This window comes from Pseudophryne corroboree, chromosome 2, assembly GCF_028390025.1.
Source record: "Pseudophryne corroboree isolate aPseCor3 chromosome 2, aPseCor3.hap2, whole genome shotgun sequence".
NCBI lineage: Eukaryota > Metazoa > Chordata > Amphibia > Anura > Myobatrachidae > Pseudophryne > Pseudophryne corroboree.
The window spans coordinates 867274331-867299004 of NC_086445.1; the positions used below are offsets into that span (position 1 = coordinate 867274331).

The 24674-nt window shown below is 46.0% G+C and overlaps 1 protein-coding gene across 4 annotated transcripts in view; it reads right to left on the reverse strand.

The window, feature by feature from the left end:
* The window catches only part of FLOT2 (flotillin 2), a 213893-nt gene that overhangs the window by 51981 nt on the left and 137238 nt on the right, over positions 1-24674 (reverse strand). For 2 of the 4 annotated variants that reach the window (XM_063955901.1, XM_063955899.1), the window contains one exon: positions 18156-18246. The exons of 1 other annotated variant lie outside the window; for it this stretch is intronic. In XM_063955901.1, the coding sequence (XP_063811971.1) occupies positions 18156-18246 (91 nt within the window). Of the gene's footprint in view, positions 1-18155; positions 18247-19270; positions 19362-24674 lie in introns of all 4 variants that reach the window. One more of the 4 variants, XM_063955900.1, reaches the window with a different exon arrangement.

Below are 24674 nucleotides of genomic sequence, written 5' to 3' on the forward strand. Positions count from 1 at the left end.
CGATCTCCATGAATATAAAAATCATGGGCATGAAAAAGCAGACTCCTCTTAGATTTATCAAGGAGTAAATCCGTCAATTGCTTATGGACAATCAGCCACTCCGCCCGGTCTGCGGCGAGGTCACTACATAAATAGGTCTGTTCAAGCTCCGCACTCCTCCTCTCCAACTCCCCCTCAAGCTGTCTACTAGATATCTTCAGCTGGGCAACTCTGTATATCTATGAACCCCGGAGAAAAGCCTTATAAGCATCCCATATCAATAAAGCATTATCACAAATAGGATTATTAGCAAAAAACTCCTCCCAAAGCGCAATTAGTTCGGAGGCTGCACCCATCCGGGTCATCCAGAAAGGATTAAACTTCCAGAATGACGCCCCCCTGGCTATATCAAAACATATAGATAACAATATAGGGGAGTGATCAGAAGTCCCACGTGATAAGTATCTCACCGAAGAAACACAGGGGAGTAGGGAACATGTAAGCAGTGCCATATCAATACGGGAAAATACCCCATACAAGCCTGAGAAACAGGAAAAACAACTAACAGTGGGGTTACGTAAATGCCAAACATCCACTAGGCCGAGTTCAGAAATCAGACGGGCAAAGGCAGTGGGTCTAGGAGCCACCTGTTGGGTAACAGGCCTCCATCTATCAGCAGCCTCATCCAAAACAGCATTAAAATCACCAATACATATAGCCGGGGTAGAGGGAAAGTCCTGCATGAAGGCACAGGCCTTCACCAAAATTTCAGAGTTATAAGGAGGAGGAATATATATAGCAAGTAACAAATGCGGAGCCATGTATAGTGCCAGCTAAAAAGACATAGCATCCTAGTGGACCGATTTGGACCTTAGTACAAACGAAATTCAGGCTTTTATGGTTCAACAGTGAAACACCCCTGGAGTTAGAATGGAAAGTGGAGTGAAACGCCCACCCCACCCAAGGCCTTTTGAGTGAAAGAACTCGACTACCAATAAGATGCGTCTCCATAAGACAAACCAATCCAGGATTTTGAGACTTAATATATTTTAAAACTAGGGAACGTTTAACCTTATCATTAAGGCCTCTAACGTTCCACGAGAAAACATTTACCATAGTGGGATATAGTATACATGCAAGGGGTGGTCTTCTGTATGCCGGCGGTCGGGCTCCCGGCGCTCAGTATACCGGCGCCGGGAGCCCGACAGCCGGCATACCGACACTTATTTTCCCTCGTGGGGGTCCACGACCCCCATAGAGGGAGAATAAAATAGTGTGGCGCGCGTAGCGCGCCACCGTGCCCGTAGCGTGGCGAGCGCAGCGAGCCCGCAAGGGGCTCATTTGCGCTCGCCACGCTGTCGGTAAGCCGGCGGTCGGGCTCCCGGCGCCGGGATGCTGATCGCCGGGAGCCCGACCGCCGGCCAGCCGTAGTGAACCCACATGCAAGACAACGGTAAGCCAACAGCACTCCAGCACGGTATCAGTCATCCCCCACACAAAAATAAACTAACCAGAATTCAGCACGTTCAGAGAAGAATAGCATGAAAAAACACATATGAAAATACAAAAAACAATAAGAAAAATAAGATTTTACTTACCGATAAATCTATTTCTCGTAGTCCGTAGTGGATGCTGGGGACTCCGTCAGGACCATGGGGATTAGCGGCTCCGCAGGAGACAGGGCACAAAAATAAAGCTTTAGGATCAGGTGGTGTGCACTGGCTCCTCCCCCTATGACCCTCCTCCAAGCCTCAGTTAGGATACTGTGCCCGGACGAGCGTACACAATAAGGAAGGATTTTGAATCCCGGGTAAGACTCATACCAGCCACACCAATCACACCGTACAACTTGTGATCTGAACCCAGTTAACAGTATGACAAACGTAGGAGCCTCTGAACAGACGGCTCACAACAATAACAACCCGATTTTTTTGTAACAATAACTATGTACAAGTATTGCAGACAATCCGCACTTGGGATGGGCGCCCAGCATCCACTACGGACTACGAGAAATAGATTTATCGGTAAGTAAAATCTTTTTTTCTCGGACGTCCTAGTGGATGCTGGGGACTCCGTCAGGACCATGGGGATTATACCAAAGCTCCCAAACGGGCGGGAGAGTGCGGATGACTCTGCAGCACAGAATGAGAGAACTCCAGGTCCTCTTTAGCCAGGGTATCAAATTTGTAGAATTTTACAAACGTGTTCTCCCCCGACCACGTAGCTGCTCGGCAGAGTTGTAATGCCGAGACCCCTCGGGCAGCCGCCCAGGATGAGCCCACCTTCCTTGTGGAATGGGCCTTGACAGATTTAGGCTGTGGCAGGCCTGCCACAGAATGTGCAAGTTGAATTGTGCTACAAATCCAACGAGCAATCGTCTGCTTAGAAGCAGGAGCACCCAGCTTGTTGGGTGCATACAGTATAAACAGCGAGTCAGATTTTCTGACTCCAGCCGTCCTTGAAATATATATTTTCAATGCCCTGACAACGTCCAGCAACTTGGAATCCTCCAAATCGCTAGTAGCCGCAGGCACCACAATAGGCTGGTTCAGGTGAAACGCTGACACCACCTTAGGCAGAAACTGAGGACGCTTCCGCAGTTCTGCCCTGTCCGAATGGAAAATCAGATATGGGCTTTTATACGATAAAGCCGCCAGTTCTGACACTCTCCTGGCTGAAGCCAGGGCCAGTAGCATGGTTACTTTCCATGTAAGATATTTCAAATCCACCGATTTGAGTGGCTCAAACCAATGGGATTTGAGAAAATCCAAAACTACATTAAGGTCCCACGGAGCCACTGGGGGGCACAACCGGGGCTGTATATGTAGTACTCCTTTTACAAAAGTCTGGACTTCAGGAACTGAAGCCAATTCTTTCTGGAAGAAAATCGACAGGGCCGAAATTTGAACCTTAATGGACCCCAATTTGAGGCCCATAGATAATCCTGTTTGCAGGAAATGTAGGAATCGACCCAATTGAAATTCCTCCGTGGGGGCCTTCCTGGCCTCACACCACGCAACATATTTTCTCCAAATGCGGTGATAATGTTGTGCAGTCACCTCCTTCCTGGCTTTTACCAGTGTAGGAATGACCTCTTCCGGAATGCCTTTTTCCCTTAGAATTCGGCGTTCAACCGCCATGCCGTCAAACGCAGCCGCGGTAAGTCTTGGAATAGACACGGTCCCTGCTGAAGCAGGTCCCGTCTTTGGTATGAGAGGCAGAGGAGGAAACACATACACTGACTGGAACACCCACGGTGTTACCAGAGCGTCCACAGCTATTGCCTGAGGGTCTCTTGACCTGGCGCAATACCTGTCCAGTTTTTTGTTGAGGCGAGACGCCATCATATCCACCTTTGGTTTTTCCCAACGGTTCACAATCATGTGGAAGACTTCTGGATGAAGTCCCCACTCTCCCGGGTGTAGATCGTGTCTGCTGAGGAAGTCTGCTTCCCAGTTGTCCACTCCCGGAATGAACACTGCTGACAGTGCTATCACATGATCTTCCGCCCAGCGAAGAATCCTTGCAGCTTCTGCCATTGCTCTCCTGCTTCTTGTGCCGCCCTGTCTGTTTACGTGGGCGACTGCCGTGATGTTGTCCGACTGGATCAACACCGGCTGACCCTGAAGCAGGGGTTTTGCCAGGCTTAGAGCATTGTAAATCGCTCTTAGCTCCAGTATATTTATGTGAAGAGACATCTCCAGGCTTGACCATACTCCCTGGAAGTTTCTTCCCTGTGTGACCGCTCCCCAGCCTCTCAGACTGGCATCCGTGGTCACCAGGACCCAGTCCTGTATGCCGAATCTGCGGCCCTCTAACAGATGAGCACTCTGCAACCACCACAGAAGAGACACCCTTGTCCGTGGCGATAAGGTTATCCGCTGATGCATCTGCAGATGCGATCCGGACCATTTGTCCAGCAGATCCCACTGAAAAGTTCTTGCGTGAAATCTGCCGAATGGAATCGCTTCGTAAGAAGCCACCATTTTTCCCAGGACCCTTGTGCAATGATGCACTGACACTTTTCTTGGTTTTAGGAGGTTCCCGACTAGCTCGGATAACTCCCTGGCTTTCTTCTCCGGGAGAAACACCTTTTTCTGGACTGTGTCCAGAATCATCCCTAGGAACAGCAGACGTGTCGTCGGAAACAGCTGCGGTTTTGGAATATTTAGAATCCACCCGTGCTGTCGTAGAACTACTTGAGATAGTGCTACTCCGACCTCCAACTGTTCTCTGGACCTTGCCCTTATCAGGAGATCGTCCATTTTCTTTGAAGAAGAATCATCATTTCGGCCATTACCTTGGTAAGGACCCGGGGTGCCGTGGACAATCCAACCGGCAGCGTCTGAAACTGATAGTGACAGTTCTGTACCACGAACCTGAGGTACCCTTGGTGAGAAGGGCAAATTGGGACATGGAGGTAAGCATCTGTCCCGGGACACCATATAGTCCCCTTTTTCCTGGTTCGCTATCACTGCTCTGAGTGACTCCATCTTGATTTGAACCTTTTTATGTAAGTGTTCAAATATTTCAGATTTAGAATAGGTCTCACCGAGCCGTCTGGCTTCAGTACCACAATATAGTGTGGAATAATACCCCTTTCCTTGTTGTAGGAGGGGTACTTTGATTATCACCTGCTGGGAATACAGCTTGTGAATTGTTTCCACTACTGCCTCCCTGTCGGAGGGAGACGTTGGTAAAGCAGACTTCAGGAACCTGCGAGGGGGAGACGTCTCGAACTTCCTATCTGTACCCCTGGGATACTACTTGTAGGATCCAGGGGTCCACTTGCGAGTGAGCCCACTGCGTGCTGAAACTCTTGAGACGACCCCCCACCGCACCTGAGTCCGCTTGTACGGCCCCAGCGTCATGCTGAGGACTTGGCAGAAGCGGTGGAGGGCTTCTGTTCCTGGGAATGGGCTGCCTGCTGCAGTCTTCTTCCCTTTCCTCTATCCCATGGCAGATATGACTGGCCTTTTGACCGCTTGCCCTTATGGGGACGAAAGGACTGAGGCTGAAAAGACGTTGTCTTTTTCTCCTTTATACGGCAATACTTCCATGTGCCGTTTGGAATCTGCATCACCTGACCACTGTCGTGTCCATAAACAACTTCTGGCAGATATGGACATCGCACTTACTCTTGATGCCTGAGTGCAAATATCCCTCTGTGCATCTCGCATATATAGAAATGCATCCTTTAAATGCTCTATAGTCAGTAAAATACTGTCCCTGTCAAGGGTATCAATATTTTCAGTCAGGGAATCCGACCAAGCCACCCCAGCGCTGCACATCCAGGCTGAGGCGATAGCTGGTCGCAGTATAACACCAGTATGTGTGTATATACTTTTTAGGATATTTTCCAGCCTCCTATCAGCTGGCTCCTTGAGGGCGGCCCTATCTGGAGACGGTACCGCCACTTGTTTTGATAAGCGTGTGAGCGCCTTATCCACCCTAAGGGGTGTTTCCCAACGCGCCCTAACTTCTGGCGGGAAAGGGTATACCGCCAATAATTTTCTATAGGGGGAAACCCACGCATCATCACACACTTCATTTACTTTATCTGATTCAGAAAAAACTACAGGTAGTTTTTTCACACTCCACAAAATACCCTTTTTTGTGGTACTTGTAGTATCAGAAATATGTAACACCTCCTTCATTGCCCTTAACAAGTAACGTGTGGCCCTAAAAGAAAAATACGTTTGTTTCTTCACCGTCGACACTGGAGTCAGTGTCCGTGTCTGTGTCGACCGACTGAGGTAAAAAGACGTTTTAACGCCCCTGACGGTGTTTGAGACGCCTGGACAGGTACTAATTGGTTTGCCGGCCGTCTCATGTCGTCAACCGACCTTGCAGCGTGTTGACATTATCACGTAATTCCTTAAATAAGCCATCCATTCCGGTGTCGACTCCCTAGAGAGTGACATCACCATTACAGGCAATTGCTCCGCCTCCTCACCAACATCGTCCTCATACATGTCGACACACACGTACCGACACACAGCACACACACAGGGAATGCTCTGATAGAGGACAGGACCCCACTAGCCCTTTGGAGAGACAGAGGGAGAGTTTGCCAGCACACACCAAAACGCTATAATTATACAGGGACAACCTTTATATAAGTGTTTTTCCCTTATAGCATCTTAATATATATAATCATATCGCCAAATAAGTGCCCCCCCTCTCTGTTTTAACCCTGTTTCTGTAGTGCAGTGCAGGGGAGAGCCTGGGAGCCTTCCCACCAGCATTTCTGTGAGGGAAAATGGCGCTGTGTGCGGAGGAGAATAGGCCCCGCCCCCTTTTCGGCGGGCTTCTTCTCCCGTTTTTCTGAGACCTGGCAGGGGTTAAATACATCCATATAGCCCCAGGGGCTATATGTGATGTATCTTTTAGCCAGTATAGGTATTTCATTGCTGCCCAGGGCGCCCCCCACAGCGCCCTGCACCCTCAGTGACCGCTGGTGTGAAGTGTGTGACAACAATGGCGCACAGCTGCAGTGCTGTGCGCTACCTCATGAAGACTGAAAAGTCTTCTGCCGCCGGTTTCTGGACCTCTTCACTTTTCGGCATCTGCAAGGGGGTCGGCGGCGCGGCTCCGGGACCGGACTCCATGGCTGGGCCTGTGTTCGATCCCTCTGGAGCTAATGGTGTCCAGTAGCCTAAGAAGCCAATCCATCCTGCACGCAGGTGAGTTCACTTCTTCTCCCCTAAGTCCCTCGTTGCAGTGAGCCTGTTGCCAGCAGGACTCACTGTAAAATAAAAAACCTAAAAACTTTTTCTAAGCAGCTCTTTAGGAGAGCCACCTAGATTGCACCCTGCTCGGACGGGCACAAAAACCTAACTGAGGCTTGGAGGAGGGTCATAGGGGGAGGAGCCAGTGCACACCACCTGATCCTAAAGCTTTATTTTTGTGCCCTGTCTCCTGCGGAGCCGCTAATCCCCATGGTCCTGACAGAGTCCCCAGCATCCACTAGGACGTCAGAGAAAATAACAAAACTGGGAGCAAGATTTCTGGACCTAAGCCGAAAAGTCCTGAAACACAGCCACCCTCTGAACCCCATGCTCCAGCGGGCCTTTGACCCTGGCAAGATGTAGAATAGTATCCCTGTCCTTGTAGTGCAGAATTTTGGCTATGAAGGTTGTGCGCGCGGTGGGAGAGGACGAATAGGAACTCGATGAGCCCTCTCAACAGCAAACTGCGGGGTGAACGAATCCTTTCCAAATGTCGACAGTAGCCAGGATTCCAGAAATTGTTCCGTCTGAAACCCCTCCGCCTTTTCGGGAAGGCCCACGAAGCGAACATTATTTCGTTATTCGTTATTTCGATATCCGTCTATTTGAGCTTGCACGCAGACATCTCCATTTCCAGGGAAGTGAGACGGGCAGGGATAGGAGTGCAGGAGTCTTCCAACGAGGAAATGCGGTTCTCTGTTTCCCCAACCCTGTCCGAGTTTCTGTATATCTTGACGTATAAGTGAAATATCTGTATGCACTTCTGCCACCCTATCCGCGAGCCGCTTCTCAGAATCAGTGATGGCTTGCAAAAGTTGGGACATGGTAACCTCAGCAACCACTGCTATATTGGGAGAGGAGGGGGAGGAAGCAGCTGAAGATGGCGAGGAGGACGCAGAGGAAACCGGAGTCCGTTCCACGTAGGCAAATTGCATTAAGCGGGCCGCAGCAGAGGCAAGGCGCTTGCGGACCATCAGGTTGTCGAATCAGAACCAAACAAGGGCTATGTTGTAAATCTCAGGACAGGCAGAAAAGAGAGGCACAAGTGTGGCAGTGCCTCTTCAGGGATACAAACTGCAGAGGGCAAATTGTGTTAAGTTATAGCAGTGAGACATGCAGCTCAGGAGTACACAGGAGGGAGGGGAATCAGGCAGGCACCTCCAATATCAGAGACCAGCACCACTGCAGCAGGGAGGATATAAAACTGACTTCCCAGCAGGCTCGAGGGGGTAATTTAGCAGTAACACAGGTAGGTCCCCACTATAAGGACTCACTAGCAACCAGCACAGTGCTCCCTAACAGAATAGAGGCAGCGTCTGCTCTATCATCCGGATCCCAGCACCTCAAACATCAGGAGAGGAGTTTATGGAAGCAAAGCAGCACATGCTGCCAACCCCAAGATGGCGCTCGACAGAGCCCCTCGGCCCACACAGACCCAGCCTCGGATCAGTACACAGGAGGGGGGGGGGGGGGGGGGGGTCAGCGAAGAGGCCACTCACAGCAGCGGAGTCCCCTGCCCGCCGCAAAGGTAAAACAGTTCAGGGCCAGACGGGAGCGCACAGCAGAGCTCCGTCCGCGCGCTCCGCCAACCACAAGATGGCGCCCGGCGGTGACCCGCGGCCAGCACAGCTGTCTCCCGGGGAGCAGGAAGAAGGTAGTCCAGTGAGCGGGCACAGCGGCAGGGCTCCACAGGCGGTCCCCCGGTCAGAGGTAGGGCAGGATAGAGCGGCCAGGTGACGTTAGGAGGGCGCTGGACCCCAGCAGGGATTTCCAAGATGGCGCCGGCAAATGCAGGCCGGGAGCAGCACGGCACACAGAAATTAATATTGCAGGGACACAGGGCACAGGAGCACTCCAAAATGCAGCCCAGAACGGTCAGCAGCCATTCAGACAGGACCAGGTGGGCAAGCACAAGGGCAACAGGATGCTTTACAGGATCAGGTAGGCTGGGGAGCTAGGAACGCACGTCCTACTCCATATCCAGTCAGGCCACGCCCCCGGGGAAATGTGAGATTTAATTAGAAATGGTAATTTCCAGTACCCATGGCAAGTTTAAGTGCAAGAAAAAGTGGGGAAACCATATTGGACACCAAAAGTGTGGCAACCGAGACAGCAGGACCATATAGAAGGCTGTAATGGGCCCTACACACAGAGATCCCCAGCCAAGCTTCCTGACAGCGGAAACGGCTGACGGTCGACCCGGTGGCGGGGGGGGGGGGGGGTTGCAGTGACAGGGGAATGAGGTTTCATCACTCCGCCCCGTCACCCCGCTCCATTGCAGTGCAGGCAAATATGGACGATCTCATCCATATTGTCCTGCATGCACAAGCGACGGGGCACCAGCGATGAACGAGCGCGGGGCCGCGCATCATTCATCGCTGGTGCCTCCACACTGAAAGATATGAACGGTGTCTCGTTCATTAACGAACAAGATCGTTCATAGCTTTCACTCATATCGCCCAGTGTGTAGGGCCCATAAGATTTTCCCTACCTTCATCTGCCCAGGAGGGTACACACTAAAAAAATGCAAATTTCCTCTGAAAAAGCAATGAGAGTCTGGAATTGATTTTTTTTTTTTTAAATATATTTATTGTAACATATAAGGGAAAATAACAGTGTCATATACAGGCAGGCAGACTAACAGTAGCAAGTCACAAAGCTCCACAGGAAAAAAGGAAAACAAAAATAAAGAATATGAGGAATAATAGAGAGGTAACAGCATATTTATACCGACATTTAACAAACAATCATAGTACATGAGAAGGAAGGGTTAACCACTCAAAGGGTTTCATAATTTTTGGAGTTGAATCCCAGTATCTAAAAGGGTGGAGAGCCTCTCTCTAGAGTAGCCATGTTGTACCAGGAGGTAAGACGAACTATACAACGAAGAAATTCCTTTTCCTCAATAGATTGAGTAAACACATAAGGCAGCCAGATGTCAAAGAATTTCTGTGATTTAGATTCTAAATCTAGAGAGCAGTCAATCCATTCCACCCTGTAAACATGTGCCAGTCTAGGTAGCATGAGTGAAAGGGGGACGGGAGAAGACTGGATCCATTGGGCTAAAAAAGTTTTTTGTAGCCACCGTGGCTATTTTGGCAAGTAGTAGCTTGGTCCCTTTAGAAAGGTGAGGAATAGAGGGATGGGTATAATAGTTCCACAATGCCCACGGCACAGTGACAGTAAAAGGGATATTAAAGAGTATCATTCCCATAGGATTGAACATTTGTCCAGAAAGCATGAACAATTGAACAAGACCATAAACAATGAAGAATATCAGCCTCGGGACAGTGGCACTTGAAACAATTAGAGTTATCCTCCACTCCAGTAACAAACCTAAGCCTTGGGGTGAAGTATGCCCTATGCAGAATCTTATATTGCATTTCAGCAAACAAAGAGAAGAGTAGCTGTTTATTCAAGGTAACCGAAAGCCTTGACTATAGTTTGCAAGGGAATATCGGGGAAGGAATCCCTCCATTTGGCCATGCCCATGGACAGGGTGGTAAGGTCAATGTTTTTTCTAACCTGTTCATATAATAAAGAAGTAGGGAAGGGGGCACCTATGCGGGTCCTAACTAAAACAACAGGTAAAGAAGGTGACGGGGTGTGTAAAATGGAAGGCAGGGAGCTATCAGTAAGAAAGCCCTGCTCGATATCTAGAGTAACAAAATGTGAGGCTTCACCTACCCAGTCCAGAGCATAACGCAAATTAGATGCTATCGCATAATCTTGTATGTTAGGAAGGTTAATGCCTCCCAACGATAATGGCTGTTGTAATTTCAAAAAGGGATATCCGAGGGCGTTTACCCGCCCATATGAATTTGGATAGCGCCTTATTAATAGAGGCAACATCATAAGAACGGCAGCATCTGGACCGGATAGAGAAGCCTAGGGAAGGAAATCATCTTGTATAAATGGCATCTCCCAACATACGATAGCGGTAGATGTTTCCACCTTTCAAAATCTCTTAACATTTGGGATATGAAGTGAGAGTAATTGGCAGAGTATATTTTAGTGACTTTGCTGAGAAATTTCATGCCTAAATATGACAAGTGATCCTGAGCCCATCAAAAAGGAAAAGAGGAACTTCATCCCAGTTTAGCAGCAGTATGTAGCGCCAAAGCTTCTGTTTTATGAAAATTAATAATAAAACCAGACACCTGGTGGAAATCAGTCAAGATACTTCGCAGGGAAGGTAGTGCCTGTTTCGGGTTGCTAAGATATAAAAGTAAATCATCAGCGAAGACTGATACTTACTCGCCTAAAACAATACCCTGCCACATCGTGTCTTTAAAAAATATGCGGATCAAGTGCCAGGTTGAATAATAGTGATGAGAGGGGGCAACCTTTACGGGTACCCCGGGACAGTGTAAAAGGTGCCAAATTTAACCCATTGATAGTCAAGTGGGCTACTGGACGGGAATATAACATATTAAATATACCAGTAAATTTCAGGCCAAACTGTTGGGCTTGTAGCAGACGTGAAATATGGGACCAGGAAACTATCAAAAGCTTTATCGGCGTTGCAACTAACAATGATGGCATCCGTGTTAATGAGTTGGCAATAGCGGTGGACCAAAGTTCTGCCTTTACAAAACCATTTTGGGCAGGATGCAATATTCTAGGGAGAAAACTCTGCATTCGTTGTGCAAATAATTTAGTAAATAATTTCAAGTCTTGATTCAACAAAGAAAGGGGCCTGTAAGATTGGACCTGAGTAGGATCTTTGCCAGGTTTTGGGAAAACTATGATCCTGGCTTCAGTGAATTGTGAGGGGGGTAGTTCACCAGAAAGCAAAGAATTAAATAAAGTAATCAAGTGGGGCAATAAGTTGTCTAGTAGGAGTTGGTAATACTCAGCGCCAAAACCATCTGGGCCTGGGGATTTGACCAGTGATTTGATCAAAACGGAGAGTTCTGTGTCAGTCACTGGGGCAGTCAAAAATTCCCTCTCATCATCCGTCAGGGTAGGTAAATCCGCTCTGGAAAGGAATTGGGCGCCCTCAGAAGGACAATCAGGCGGAGATTCATATAGGGACTGATAATATTCTCTAAATTGATCAGAAATACCAGATGAATCTGTAACCGAGGGTCCATTGAGGGGGTTGATTTGCAATATACGGGAAGGGGTGGTGTGGGAACGAAGTTAGCAAGCAGTCTCCCCGATTGTTTGCATCCATAGTAATACTTGCTATGCTGAATATCATGAGCAAATTGGTCTTGTTCGGTACATAAAGCATCATAAGAATGTTTAGCGGTTAGGTAGTGCTGAAGAGAGGCAGCAGAGTCCGATGGTCAGCATCGCATCATACGCCATTGTCAGCAATTTACTATGCTCTTCAATCGCTTGAGAGTAGTTTCCGTTTTCTGGCCACATATTCCATTATCTGACCTCTAACGACCGGCTTTGCCGCCACCCAAAACAAATGAATATCATCAAGGTGGCCCGCGTTATCCTGTTCATAATTACAAAACGCAGCTACTAGGTGATTGCGAAAATCAGTAGATTTAGCTAGGTAGGCAGGAAATCTCCAGTTATAAGAAGTTATCAAAGGGTCATTAACAGAAAGAGTAACCCAAACTGGCGAATGATCGGAAAGAGCAATAAGACCTATACCCGCGTCAACCACCCTACTATACAATGAATCCGACAGCAACCAAAAATCTATACGAGAAGAGGTATGGTGGGGATGTGAGTAAAACGTATATTCTTTCGAGACCAGGTGTTGGCATCTCCATGGATCGCACAATTTCAAAGAGTCAATCAAGAAAGTCAGAGAGGAGACATCCCCCTCCACACCCCGGCCAGAGGAGCGGCCCAATCCCTTAGAAACAACACAATTGAAATCACCACCAAGTAGTATTTCATCCTCTGCCCAAGACTGTAACTTTGAGTATAAAGCTGCAAAAAACAGCCTAGGGGAGCCCGTGGGGGCGTATATTGCCGCCAGTGTATATAGGGAACCCAAAAGAGAAAGTTTAATAAAAAGAAAATGGCCTTCCGGATCAGACCACGTGTCTTTAATTGTGTAGGGCAAGTGTTTTCTAAATAAGATCAATACCCCTCTACGTTTGGCAGTAAATGAAGCAGTTTTAAATTCACCCACGGTCCCCTAGGTACATTCGGGTCTATCACATCCCAGTGGGTCTCCTGTAAAAATGCAATGTCAGGCTTGAGACGCTTCAAATATATGATACCTTGCGTCTCTTGATCGTGGAATTTAGTCCCTCTACATTCCAGGAAATACATTTTAAAGAAGATTGATTCCTAGTGGAGCTATCAGACATATGAGCCATATTATCCTACGCCCACTCTAGGCCAGAGAGTCATCGAAATATTAGGAAACAGATGATTCCAGCCCGTCCCAGCGAGCGGGCGGGAGCAAACAAGTAAACACCTAGAGTGTAGTGCCACACCTGCATATAAAAGCCACTCATGAAAAACAAAAAAACAGATAATCGAGTTACAAAACACCTTATAACTTTTCCGAACCCAAGAGGGCAATCTAGAAGACTGCCAAAATTGATAACATAAACAGTAGGACCAGGGGAGAAGGGACAGGGGGAATACGAGAACATAAAATAACACAATGTCAGTAGAACAGCGGTAAAATGGACCTATAAAAACAGTGTGTGTGCTCCTAAACCACAAAATCAGTAGTAATGCAAACAGTAAGCAATAGAACTCACAAACTTTAGAACAAGAGCTCTCAGTCAGCCACATAGTGACAGACAATAAAAAACAAAGTAGTGGCAATGAAGATACATAATAACTTTAAGGACTGGAATGAAAAATCATCCGATCTGAATGTCGAGGATCCCGATGAATGAGTCCATGAAATTCTTGGCCGCATGTGGCGATTCAAGAAAATGGCATTTGCCGTTATGAAAGACACATCATTTTGCAGGGTATTGAAGTGAAAAACAGCAACCTAATTCAAACAATTTTTTACAGAATGGGGCAAAATCACGTCTTCTCATAGCTACCAAATAGGAAAAGTCCTGGAACAGTAGCAGCTTTGCACCTTGGTAGCGAAGATCCGTACATTGGGGGTGATTCCAAGTTGATCGCAGCAGGAAATTTTTTAGCAGTTGGGCAAAACCATGGGGGTAATTCTAAGTTGATCGCAGCAGGATTTTTTATAGCAGTTGGGCAAAATCATGTGCAGTGCAGGGTGGCAGATATAACATGTGCAGAGAGAGTTAGATTTGGGTGTGGTGTGTTCAATATGCAATCTAAATTGCAGTGTAAAAATAAAGCAGCCAGTATTTACCCTGCACAGAAACAAAATAACCCACCCAAATCTAACTCTCTCTGCACATGTTATATCTGCCTTCCCTGCAGTGCACATGGTTTTGCCCAACTGCTAAAAAAAATCCTGCTGCGATCAACTTGGAATTACCCCCATTTTCGATAAGCCTCCATCAGACGCACTTTATCAGCATAATTCAGGATCCTCAAAATAACTGCGCGCGGGCGATCTCTGGAAATTTGCCTGTCAGGGCCTACTCGATGTACCCTCTCCACCAACAACTTAGAACCAGCTGAAACACATCCCAACTCCTGTGGGAGCCACTCAGAAACCAGCGGTATCAGATCTGCATATTTAACAGACTCTGGGAGGCCTTTAATGCAGACATTATTTCTACGATTTCTGTTCTCTAAATCTTCTAACTTGTCCGCCATAGAGGATACCGACTTCTCCTAATCAGTCAAAGCCGCTCTGGTCGTTGCGAGTTCGTCCTCTAAATCCGATATGCGTTGCTCCGCTTCAGAGAGACGTTGATCGTGTTTCGTAAGTTGGGTAAGAGCAGAGTCAATAGAATCTTTTAGCGGCGCTAGTTTCTGGTCTAATAACAAGGTGGTGAGTTCCTGAGAGGTTAGAGAGCCAGTGATGGCAGGAGGACTAGCATCATAGGGCTGAACTCCGTCCGTGTCCCTCTGTCGGGTACCAGGAGAGGCAGGTGAGGCGGCAGATGGGGTGTCTTTACCATGGCCCCTGCCCGTCTGGCCACCCTTGGAACACTGCGGAAGCCTGGCCACATATTTATCCATAATCACTGTGATGGTGGAGATAGACAAAAATTGCTGGGTGCTGACAACGTAAATACTGTATTCCAAAGTAAAGCAAATCACTAGGTATTAGACAGCCTGGCCAGCCAGCGGCTGCCCATACCAGTAAAAGGTGCTGCTGATATCCCCACCCACTGCTCTTCTTTCTAGTAGCTTCAGTGCAAGCAAGGGGAGAAGTCTGGAGAGGCCGGGGGAAGTCTGGTGACCAGGAGCAGTATAGTCACCAGGTGGTGGATACACAGCCTGAGGCAGGGTATGGGAGAGAAATGCTGCTTACCCTGGAAGGCACAGTGAGTGCAGGGGCAGGAGATATCATTACAGCACTGGCTCCCAAGGATGTAATTTAAGGGCCCTCTGCCGAGAGCCCCACTGCCAGGTCATTGCTGCCGTCTATGGAGGCCCCCACCAGCCCCTGCAGGGCCTGTAGAAAAGGATGCACGCTGGCGTGCGGCCGAGAAGATCCGGATCGGAGCTCCGAACTGGAGGCCGCGGCTTTACCCAGGAAGGTAGGCTGCAACCCGCGGGAACCGATTCCTGCGTTCCCCGGCTCCGCGCACCTACCTCCTGGTGCCCGGTGCTGTGCTGGCCTGATGTAGGTGTGGGCTAAGTGCCTGAGCCCACCGTAGCTCCGCTCCCACGGTGGTAAAGGGGGACGGGAACCCAGAGCTCGGCGGCAGCACGTCTGGTCTCTTTGCCACGCTCCCTGGAATTGAATTTTAAATTAAATTCACGGTATGTGTTCGCAGTGTGATCAGCATGTAGGACCTAACTGAATTGACCCCATAATCTTTTAAAATGTGGGACAAATGTCTTAGGTGACTTATTTTGTTTGAACAAACGGAAGCTTGGCACACAAACTTCTGAAGTAACTGTCATCAGATTAGACACAAAAAATGATTTAACAGCATTCTTACATTCTAGACAGAACCTTAGCCTGCCTGCCACTGTGGGTGGTAGAAGAACCCCCTATTGGAGATTGATCTTTATACCATTTTCTGTATTACAGAATGCAAATGTATGAATTGTGGCATTATCACTCCCCACCAAACACTATGATGGGGAAGAGTTCTGTCTTTAAAATTTTCACATAAACAGCAAACTCTCCCCTTTGCTGAATAATTCACACCGCTTATGGCATATTACCTCATATCTTGTAGTAATACCTGTATACTTAAACTGACAAGAGGTCATCACTATTAAATGTCAGATGCGAGTATTCCTTGTCCCAGAGCACAAGTCTCAATTTAAAATTGGGACCTACAAGTGGGAGGAGGCAGGGGGAAGGGACGCAAACCAGAAGAATCCAGCATCAACAATGAAAAGAAATGTTGCTTAAGCATCTGTCAATTGTGGCTAGGATGCTTTTAGTGCCGATATGGATGGTCATCTGCAGGCATAAACTTGAGTTGAAGTTAAATGAAACAACGGGTGGAATACCGTCTGGGGAACATTTATCAAAGCTTGGAGATTGATAAAGTAGAGATAAAATACCAAACTCTTCTTATTTTTTAAACACAGCCTGTAACATGGCAGTTTTGAGCAGACGATTAGTTCTTTAGCTCCATTTTATGCGTGTCCAAGATTTAATAAATCTCCCCCTCTGCAAAGTAAACCTTATTCACTGCAACTAGGTTCTCATAGCTAGGATTCCAAGAGGCGTATTAATAAATCAGCACCAGTTCTGAATGTGATCTCCCCATGATACGTTCACAGGGCTTGTGTCTCTTCCTATTGCGCTCATTTTATCTAGATCTATCCTCTTCATACAACTTCATTTGTTATTCTTATGGACATGTCATTTTATTATGGATGTTGTTTTTGGCAGACATTTGCACACAAGTTTCTGAATAAACCGTTCAGTTAAGAATTTTAGAAGGTGGTCAATTAATAAACAAGAACAAACCCTGAGTCAATTGACTCACATTTTTAAGCATTAAAGGGTATATTCAATAGCTGTCGGAAGCTGCCGTTCCAACAGATTTCGGTCGGAAGGGGTTCAGACCTACTCAAAAAGTGCAGTTTTTCTCCGACAAGCCGCCAATCCGCGTGCTTCTGTCGGAAATGAGGCCAAATCTGACAGGTTTTGGCCCCCTTTCCGACAATCTCAATCCGACTAAAAAATAGTCGGATTGAGGTGAGGAGACGGGGAGCGGTGCGGCGGCTGCGGGGATGACAGGTACCTTGACGGCCGTCCCACGACCAGGCACCTCTCTCCCTGCAGCGCGGCACTGGGCGGCCGTGGTGTGTGGCTCCAGCAGCTCCCTGTGTTCTCACACACGGGGAGCTGCTGACAGCAGCACGGACACCGGCCAAATCCGACAGTCAGATTAGGCCACTCTATTGAATAGGGGTTGTCAGATTCATTCCAACAAATGCATGTCGGAATAGATCCAAAGCTTATTGAATATACCCCTAAGTGGGAGATGTATCAAACCTTGGTGAGAGATGAAGTGGAGATACAGTACCAGCCAATAAACGGACATTGCAGTTTGTGTTAGTAAAAAGGTCAGGAGCTGACAAGTATGTTGGGACGTTCGCTCTCTCCAGTTTGCTACATATCCCATTAGATCCATAAAATCCACATTATCATCACCATCTGTGAAATACCATGGAACCATTGGCATTAATATTATTACATTATTTGCTTAAAACTCTAAAGATTTTTTTTTTTTTAAGGACCACTGGTAAAAAAAAATCCAACCACCTAGGTTAAGGCTGCACCTTATGGGAACTGTATATATGATTACACAAAATGATTATGTACAAGCAAGTAAGACACCTAGCTACATACAGTATTAGTTAAGACAATTTGTGCACAAATACTTAACGTCTTATAGTTAGGATAATATTCTTATTCAGCTTCATAACCACTAGCATTTTACTTGCGTTTATAACATGAACACATTTGATATAATATTTTAGTAGCGACTTAGAGCTCACTGTAGACCTTCATGTGATTCATGCAAAAAATTAAAATGAAACAAGTGGCATTCCAAAAAAAGTAACATCAATGCAAGTCAACCTGCCAATGAGTAAGGCGACACTGGAAACCAGGGTTTCTAGCATCAATATGGTTCAGATGAATTTCACATGAGCTACAAAACACATGTACAATGTATTTGGAATGGAGCAACTTTAATTACTTTTTAGACTTAAAGCCTTCCAATGAAGCACCTTGTTCAATGAATTTGGAGTAATAACAGTTCCATTCTGAATGACATAAGTAACTTAGGTGACCATCGTTTTACAAGGTATGAATGTTCTTGATGAGTCTGTTAACTCAGACCTGACGTGCCAACTTGTCATGGCATCAGTTGGTATCCATTCCTGAAGACATGCATTTCCAAAATCATGTGCTATGAGTTACAGTACCTGGGCCACACCTGTGACAGTTAAAGCTACCCCCTCGGCCGTCTCTACGTCCTCGCACCTGGGCTGTAGCGTCATTATCTCTAGGGAAAGCCTGTCAAAAAAGGTAAAACATTTGCACATTTTCCAGTTGGTCAACATCAACTTTACACTTCCTATATATCTCCTCCCCCCCTCTAGCCCATAGTCACATCGTACGCAATGCTCAGCTCACAGTCTCTGCATCACTGCTCAAAGAACAACCCGTTTCCTTATTGTAGAATTCCATGCGCCAGCACCAAGCTGGAACAATTTACCTTCATTGCACGTTTGCTATAAACTGGACAGAAATCACATTTTAGATAAATTATTTTAGCATTTTTTTGCTTTTTGAAATGAAAAAATGCACAGTATGTTTTTGTGCTCAGCAAAAGCAGACATTTACAAGTAGCACTACTGAAGCTAGACGCACTGTAATACACTGATGTTAGTAATAGCTATATGTATTTGAAGGATGTATGCCTCAGTATACTGTCAATTTATAATGTAGTTGAAAAATGGTTGGAAATGGTTAAACGGATAATAAATCCTTCACAATGTTATCTTACAACATTCTTATCATGCACACTGCAGAATAAATTCCACTATGGGACATCAATAGTTTCAAATCCTTGGTGGTCTACAATAGAGGTAAATAATGGTTGGACTAAGCAGCTGTGGTGGCTGAAGATAGAACGGGAGGTGGCAGTCCATCAAACTTCGACATAGTTGAAGTGGAAAGTTAGCATATGACTGAACAAGGCATCTTACCTTCATTCTTCATATACAAGCATTTCTGATTTTAGATGTCCTTCAATTGAAAAACATGTGCCCAGGTTTGGAACCCTTTTAGGTTGTTGCCAAATTTAGGTCAACGGTTTTAGGATTTAATTAAGCATAATATTTTGAATCGCTAGAGCTTCACATTACGTCCAAATGTGACTGCTGGCTGTACAGGAAAAGCGGGGGAGAAAACAGAGGAAGGAAAGCTGAAAGCTTAAAACTGGGAGAAACAGTAGATATGCAGTGTTAGTGGAGAGTCCTCTTGCTGCTGCTGCTTACAACAAAAGAAAGCAGTTATTAAGAAGGAAGTTTATTACCTGTGCAACCCCCGTTACGTACAGAGGGACCCCCTCCGATGTCTCAATATTCTCGCAGCGACATAGGATGGTCATAACCTCCAATGACAGTCTGAGCAGCATTAAATGAGGGCAGGAGGACAGCAAATATACAGAGCAGTTACCAGAGAGCAACACACAACCAATTTCACCATAAGGAAAAAAAGGGGTGTAGTGTAGTTAGTCTGATTCTGCTGCTGTAGGAGCAGGCATGCAAAGTGTCCGACTGTAGCTGCAAAGTGTGTTATCACAAACATCAGGTGTCATCAGCAATCCTCAGCTCACTTACATTTCTTTATTGCACTATGGCACAAACACACAACTGTATACTGCTTCTAGTGTCATACAATTATAAATAGTCTGTGCTTTTGTACGAAATGATTAACAATGGAAAATACTATTTTGGGAACAGATTGTGTTAAAAGAACAAATAAAAGCATCCTCTGAATGCAGACTGTCCGTAGAAAGGGAAGGCACATGGACACCATATGGCTGCTAAAGACATGTGTGGCATGGGCCTGATGCAATAACAGTGCCTGTAAGGTAAGTATGCTTTTTTCTTGTCTTCCCCCCCCCCCCATTTAATTCAATCTTCAATCAAAAACTACAGTTCTTGAAATAGTTAAAGGCCTCTGCAGTTGTTGGAAGTCCCTGTTAAGGCGCCAGCAAGAGACAAGTGCAGGAAGCAGTAAATCAGATCTATGCAATATACTGTGAACCACAAAATGACACTTCCCAGTTTGACTTGTTAATTCTCACAAGGTACAGACATATTGCTGTTTATTATCTATGGTGACAATTGAAGCTGCAGGCTGACTGTGAGAACAATGCACACTTGTAGTTACAAATGTTACCTTAAAGGGGATCGGTATGAGATCCCGGCGTCGGTATTGTGACAGCCGGGATCCAGACTATTGTTACGCTGACTGCATACCCCTTAAAGAGCTCCCCTTCACTTACAACTAAAAATCTTATTTCAGCACCTCTTCCACCTGCAACATGCAGAAGCTCATGGCTGCAGTAGCCAAACTATAAGTGACACTCACCTCTACAGGCACTTTTTGGTGATTCTCCTACTGTGTGTTTTGCGCGGTGTCCCACACAAAATGAATATATTATATATATATATATATATATATATATATATATATATATACATATACAAACAATGGAGCACTCACCAGTCTTTTCTTAATTAGACATCAACAAGGTTTTTATTAGCCAGACAGCATAAAGTTGATTGCCCACTGCAGTCCAATATAGAATCATATGTCCTCTCGAACGTTTTCAGTCATACATAGACTGTCATCAGTTAACACAAATATATGTAAGAAGCTGTCCCCATCATAGTTAGAAGCCAGCAGTCGGAGACGGTCTATGTATGACCGAAAACGTTCGAGAGGACCTATGATTCTATATTGGACTGCAGTGGGCAATCAACTTTATGCTGTCTGGCTAATAAAAACCTTGTTGATGTCTAATTAAGAAAAGACTGGTGAGTGCTCCATTGTTTGTTTCTACAAGTGAATTCTCTGCAGAGGATTTGTGGATGACACCCCAGCGGTTGATCTAGCATCTATACGCGAGTGCGACCTATATTATATATATATATATATATATATTATCAATGGAAATCAAATTTATTAACCCATGGAGGTCTGGATTTGGAGTCACCCTCAAAATTAAAGTGGAAAAACACACTACAGGCTGATCCAACTTTGATGTAATGTCCTTAAAACAAGTCAAAATGAGGCTCAGTAGTGTGTGTGGCCTCCACTTGCCTGTATGACCTCCCTACAACCCACACAAGTGGCTCAGGTAGTGCAGCTCATCCAGGATGGCACATCAATGCGAGCATGGAGGCGCTACCAGGAAACAGGCCAGTTCATCAGGAGACGTGGAGGAGGCCGTAGGAGGGCAACAACCCAGCAGCAGGACCGCTACCTCTGCCTTTGTGCAAGGAGTAACAGGAGGAGCACTGCCAGAGCCCTGCAAAATGACCTCCAGCAAGCTACAAATGTGCATGTGTCTACTCAGACGATCAGAAACAGACTCCATGAGGGTTGTATGAGGGCCTGACACCCACAGGTGGGGGTTGTGCTTACAGCCCAACACCGTGCAGGATGTTTGGCATTTGCCAGAGAACACCAAGATTGCCAAATTCGCCACTGGCGCCCTGTGCTCTTCACAGATGAAAGCAGGTTCTCACTGAGCACATGTGACAGAGTCTGGAGACGCCAAGGAGAACGTTCTGCTGCCTGCAACATCCTCCAGCATGACCGGTTTGGCAGTGGGTCAGTAATGGTGTGGGGTGGCATTTGTTTGGGGGGCCGCACAGCCCTCCATGTGCTCGCCAGAGGTAGCCTGACCGCCATTAGGTACAGAGATGAGATCCTCAGACCCTATGTGAGACCATATGCTGGTGCGGTTGGCCCTGGGTTCCTCCTAATGCAAGACAATGCTAGACCTCATGTGGCTGGAGTGTGTCAGCAGTTCCTGCAAGATGAAGGCATTGATGCTATGGACTGGCCCGCCCGTTCCCCAGACTTGAATCCAATTGAGCACATCTGGGACATCATGTCTCGCTCCATCCACCAATGCCACGGTGCACCACAGACTGTCCAGGAGTTGGCGGATGCTTTAGTCCAGGTCTGGGAGGAGATCCCTCAGGAGACCATCCGCCACCTCATCAGGAGCATGCCCAGGCGTTGTAGGGAGGTTATACAGGCACGAGGAGGCCACAGACACTACTGAGCCTCATTTTGACTTGTTTTAAGGACATTACATCAAAGTTGGATCAGCCTGTAGTGTGTTTTTCCACTTTAATTTTGAGGGTGACTCCAAATCCAGACCTCCATGGGTTAATAAATTTGATTTTCATTGACAATTTTTGTGTGATTTTGTTGTCAGCACATTCAACTATGTAAAGAACAAAGTATTTAATAAGAATATATCATTCATATCTAGGATGTGTTATTTTAGTGTTCCCTTTATTTTTTTGAGCAGTATATATATATATATATATATATATATATATATATATATATATATATATCTACACACACACACACACACACACACACACACACACACACACACACATATACATATATATATATATATATATATATATATATATACACATACATACATACATACACACATACATATACACACACATACATATTTATATTGGGGCAAAAAAGTATTTTGACAGCCACCGATTGTGCAAGTTGACCCACTTAAAAAGATGAGAGAGGTCTGTAATTTCCATTATAGGTACACTTCAACTGTGAGAGACAGAATCTGAAAGGAAAAAAAACAACACACAACAGGAAGTTACACATTGTATGATTTTTAAACAATGTATTTGTATATTCTTGCAGAAAATAAATATTTGGACAATTGTAATATAACCTTGGTTGGCAATTACAGAGGTCAAACGTTTCCTGTAGTTCTTGACCAGGTTTGCACACACTGTAGGAGGTATTTTGGCCCACTCTTCCATGCAGATCTTCTCTAGATCTGTCATGTTTTGGGGCTGTCGCCAGGCAAAACGGACTTTCAACTCCCTCCACAGATTTTCTATTGGGTTGAGATCTGGAGACTGGCTAGGCCACTCCAGGACCTTGAAATGCTTCTTACGGAGCCACTCCTTAGTTGCCCGGGCGGTGTGTTTGGGGTCACTGTCATGCTGGAAGACCCAGCCACGTTCCATCTTCAATGCTCTTACTGAGGGAAGGAGGTTTTTCCCCAAAATCTCACGATATATGGCCCCATTAATCCTCTCCTTAATAAGGATCAGTCATCCTGACCCCTTTGACGAAAAGCAGCCCCAAAGCATGATGTTTCCACCCCCACGCTTCACAGTGGGTATGGTGTTCTTGGGATGCCGTTCATCATTCTTCTCCCTCCAAACACGGCGAGTGGAGTTTATACCAAAAAGTTAGATTTTGCTCTCATCTGACCACATTACATTCTCCCAATCCTCCTCTGGATCTTCAAGATGGTCACTGGCAAACTTTAGACGGGCCTGGACATGTGCTGGCTTAAGCAGGGGGACCTTTCGGACGCTGCAGGATTTCAATCCATGACGACGTAATGTGTTACTAATGGTAACCTTTGTGACTGTAGTCCCAGCTCTCTTGAGGTCATTGATCAGGTCCCTCTGTGTAGTTCTGGGCTGATTCCTCACCGTTCTTAAGATCATTGATACCCCACAAGGTGAGATCTTGCATGGAGCCCCAGGTCGAGGGAGATTGTCAGTGATCTTGTATTTCTTCCATTTTTTTTATAATTGTGCCTACAATTGATCTCTTCTCACCAAGATGCTTGCCTATTGTCGAGTAGCTCATCCCAGCCTTGTGCAGCTCTACAATTTTGTCCCTGGTGTCCTTAGACAGCTCTCTGGTCTTGGCCATGGTGGAGAGGTAGCAATCTGACTGTTTGAGGGTGTGAACAGGTGTCTTTTATACAGATAACCAGTTCAAACAGGTGCCATTAATACAGGTAACGAGTGGAGGATAGAAGAGCTTCTTAAAGAAGAAGTAACAGGTCTGTGAGAGCCAGAAATCTTGCTGCTTGGTAGGTGTCAAAATATTTATTTTCCACAAGAATATACAAGTAAATTGTTTAAAAATCATACAATGTGATTTCAGGTTTTTTTTTCCAGATTCTGTCTCTCACAGTTGAAGTGTACCTATGATGGAAATTACAGACCTCTCATCTTTTTAAGTGGGTCAACTTGCACAATCGGTGGCTGTCCAAATACTTTTTTGCCCCACTGTACATACATACATGCATACATACTATTAACCCTTTCACAGCGCCAATGCCAGATCCCACCCGGGAATTGGAAACGGGTCCTTCCCGGGTGGGATCCGGCATTGGACCCCAACTGCTTTTATCAGGCCGACAATGCCATCTGTCATGTTTCCAGGGCGACGCTGGACTGGTATACAGAAAATTAGGCAACAGTTTTCCTAGAAGGGTGTCTGCACTAATCACTGCACGTGGTAGTACTACAAAGTGGACCTACAATAAATTCTTGTTGATCATCTATTTGCTCTCGGTGTTCAATCACTTTTGTCCACATTTAGTTTAGAATATATATATATATATATATATATATATATACATACATACATACACACACTATATATATATATATATATATATATATGTCCAAATATTTAGGGTCCCTGGCACTCCGGACTTACGTACACCTTGCTCCGGTGCCTTCCCTACATAACAGCATCTGTGTATATATCCTTTGTGTGGGCGGCACTCAGAGACTTGCAAACAGCGTTTAAAGTGCAAAAAAAGACCCCACTGGGCCAATTTATTGGTAAAAAAATACGGTACCGTATGGACTCAATGAATCCAA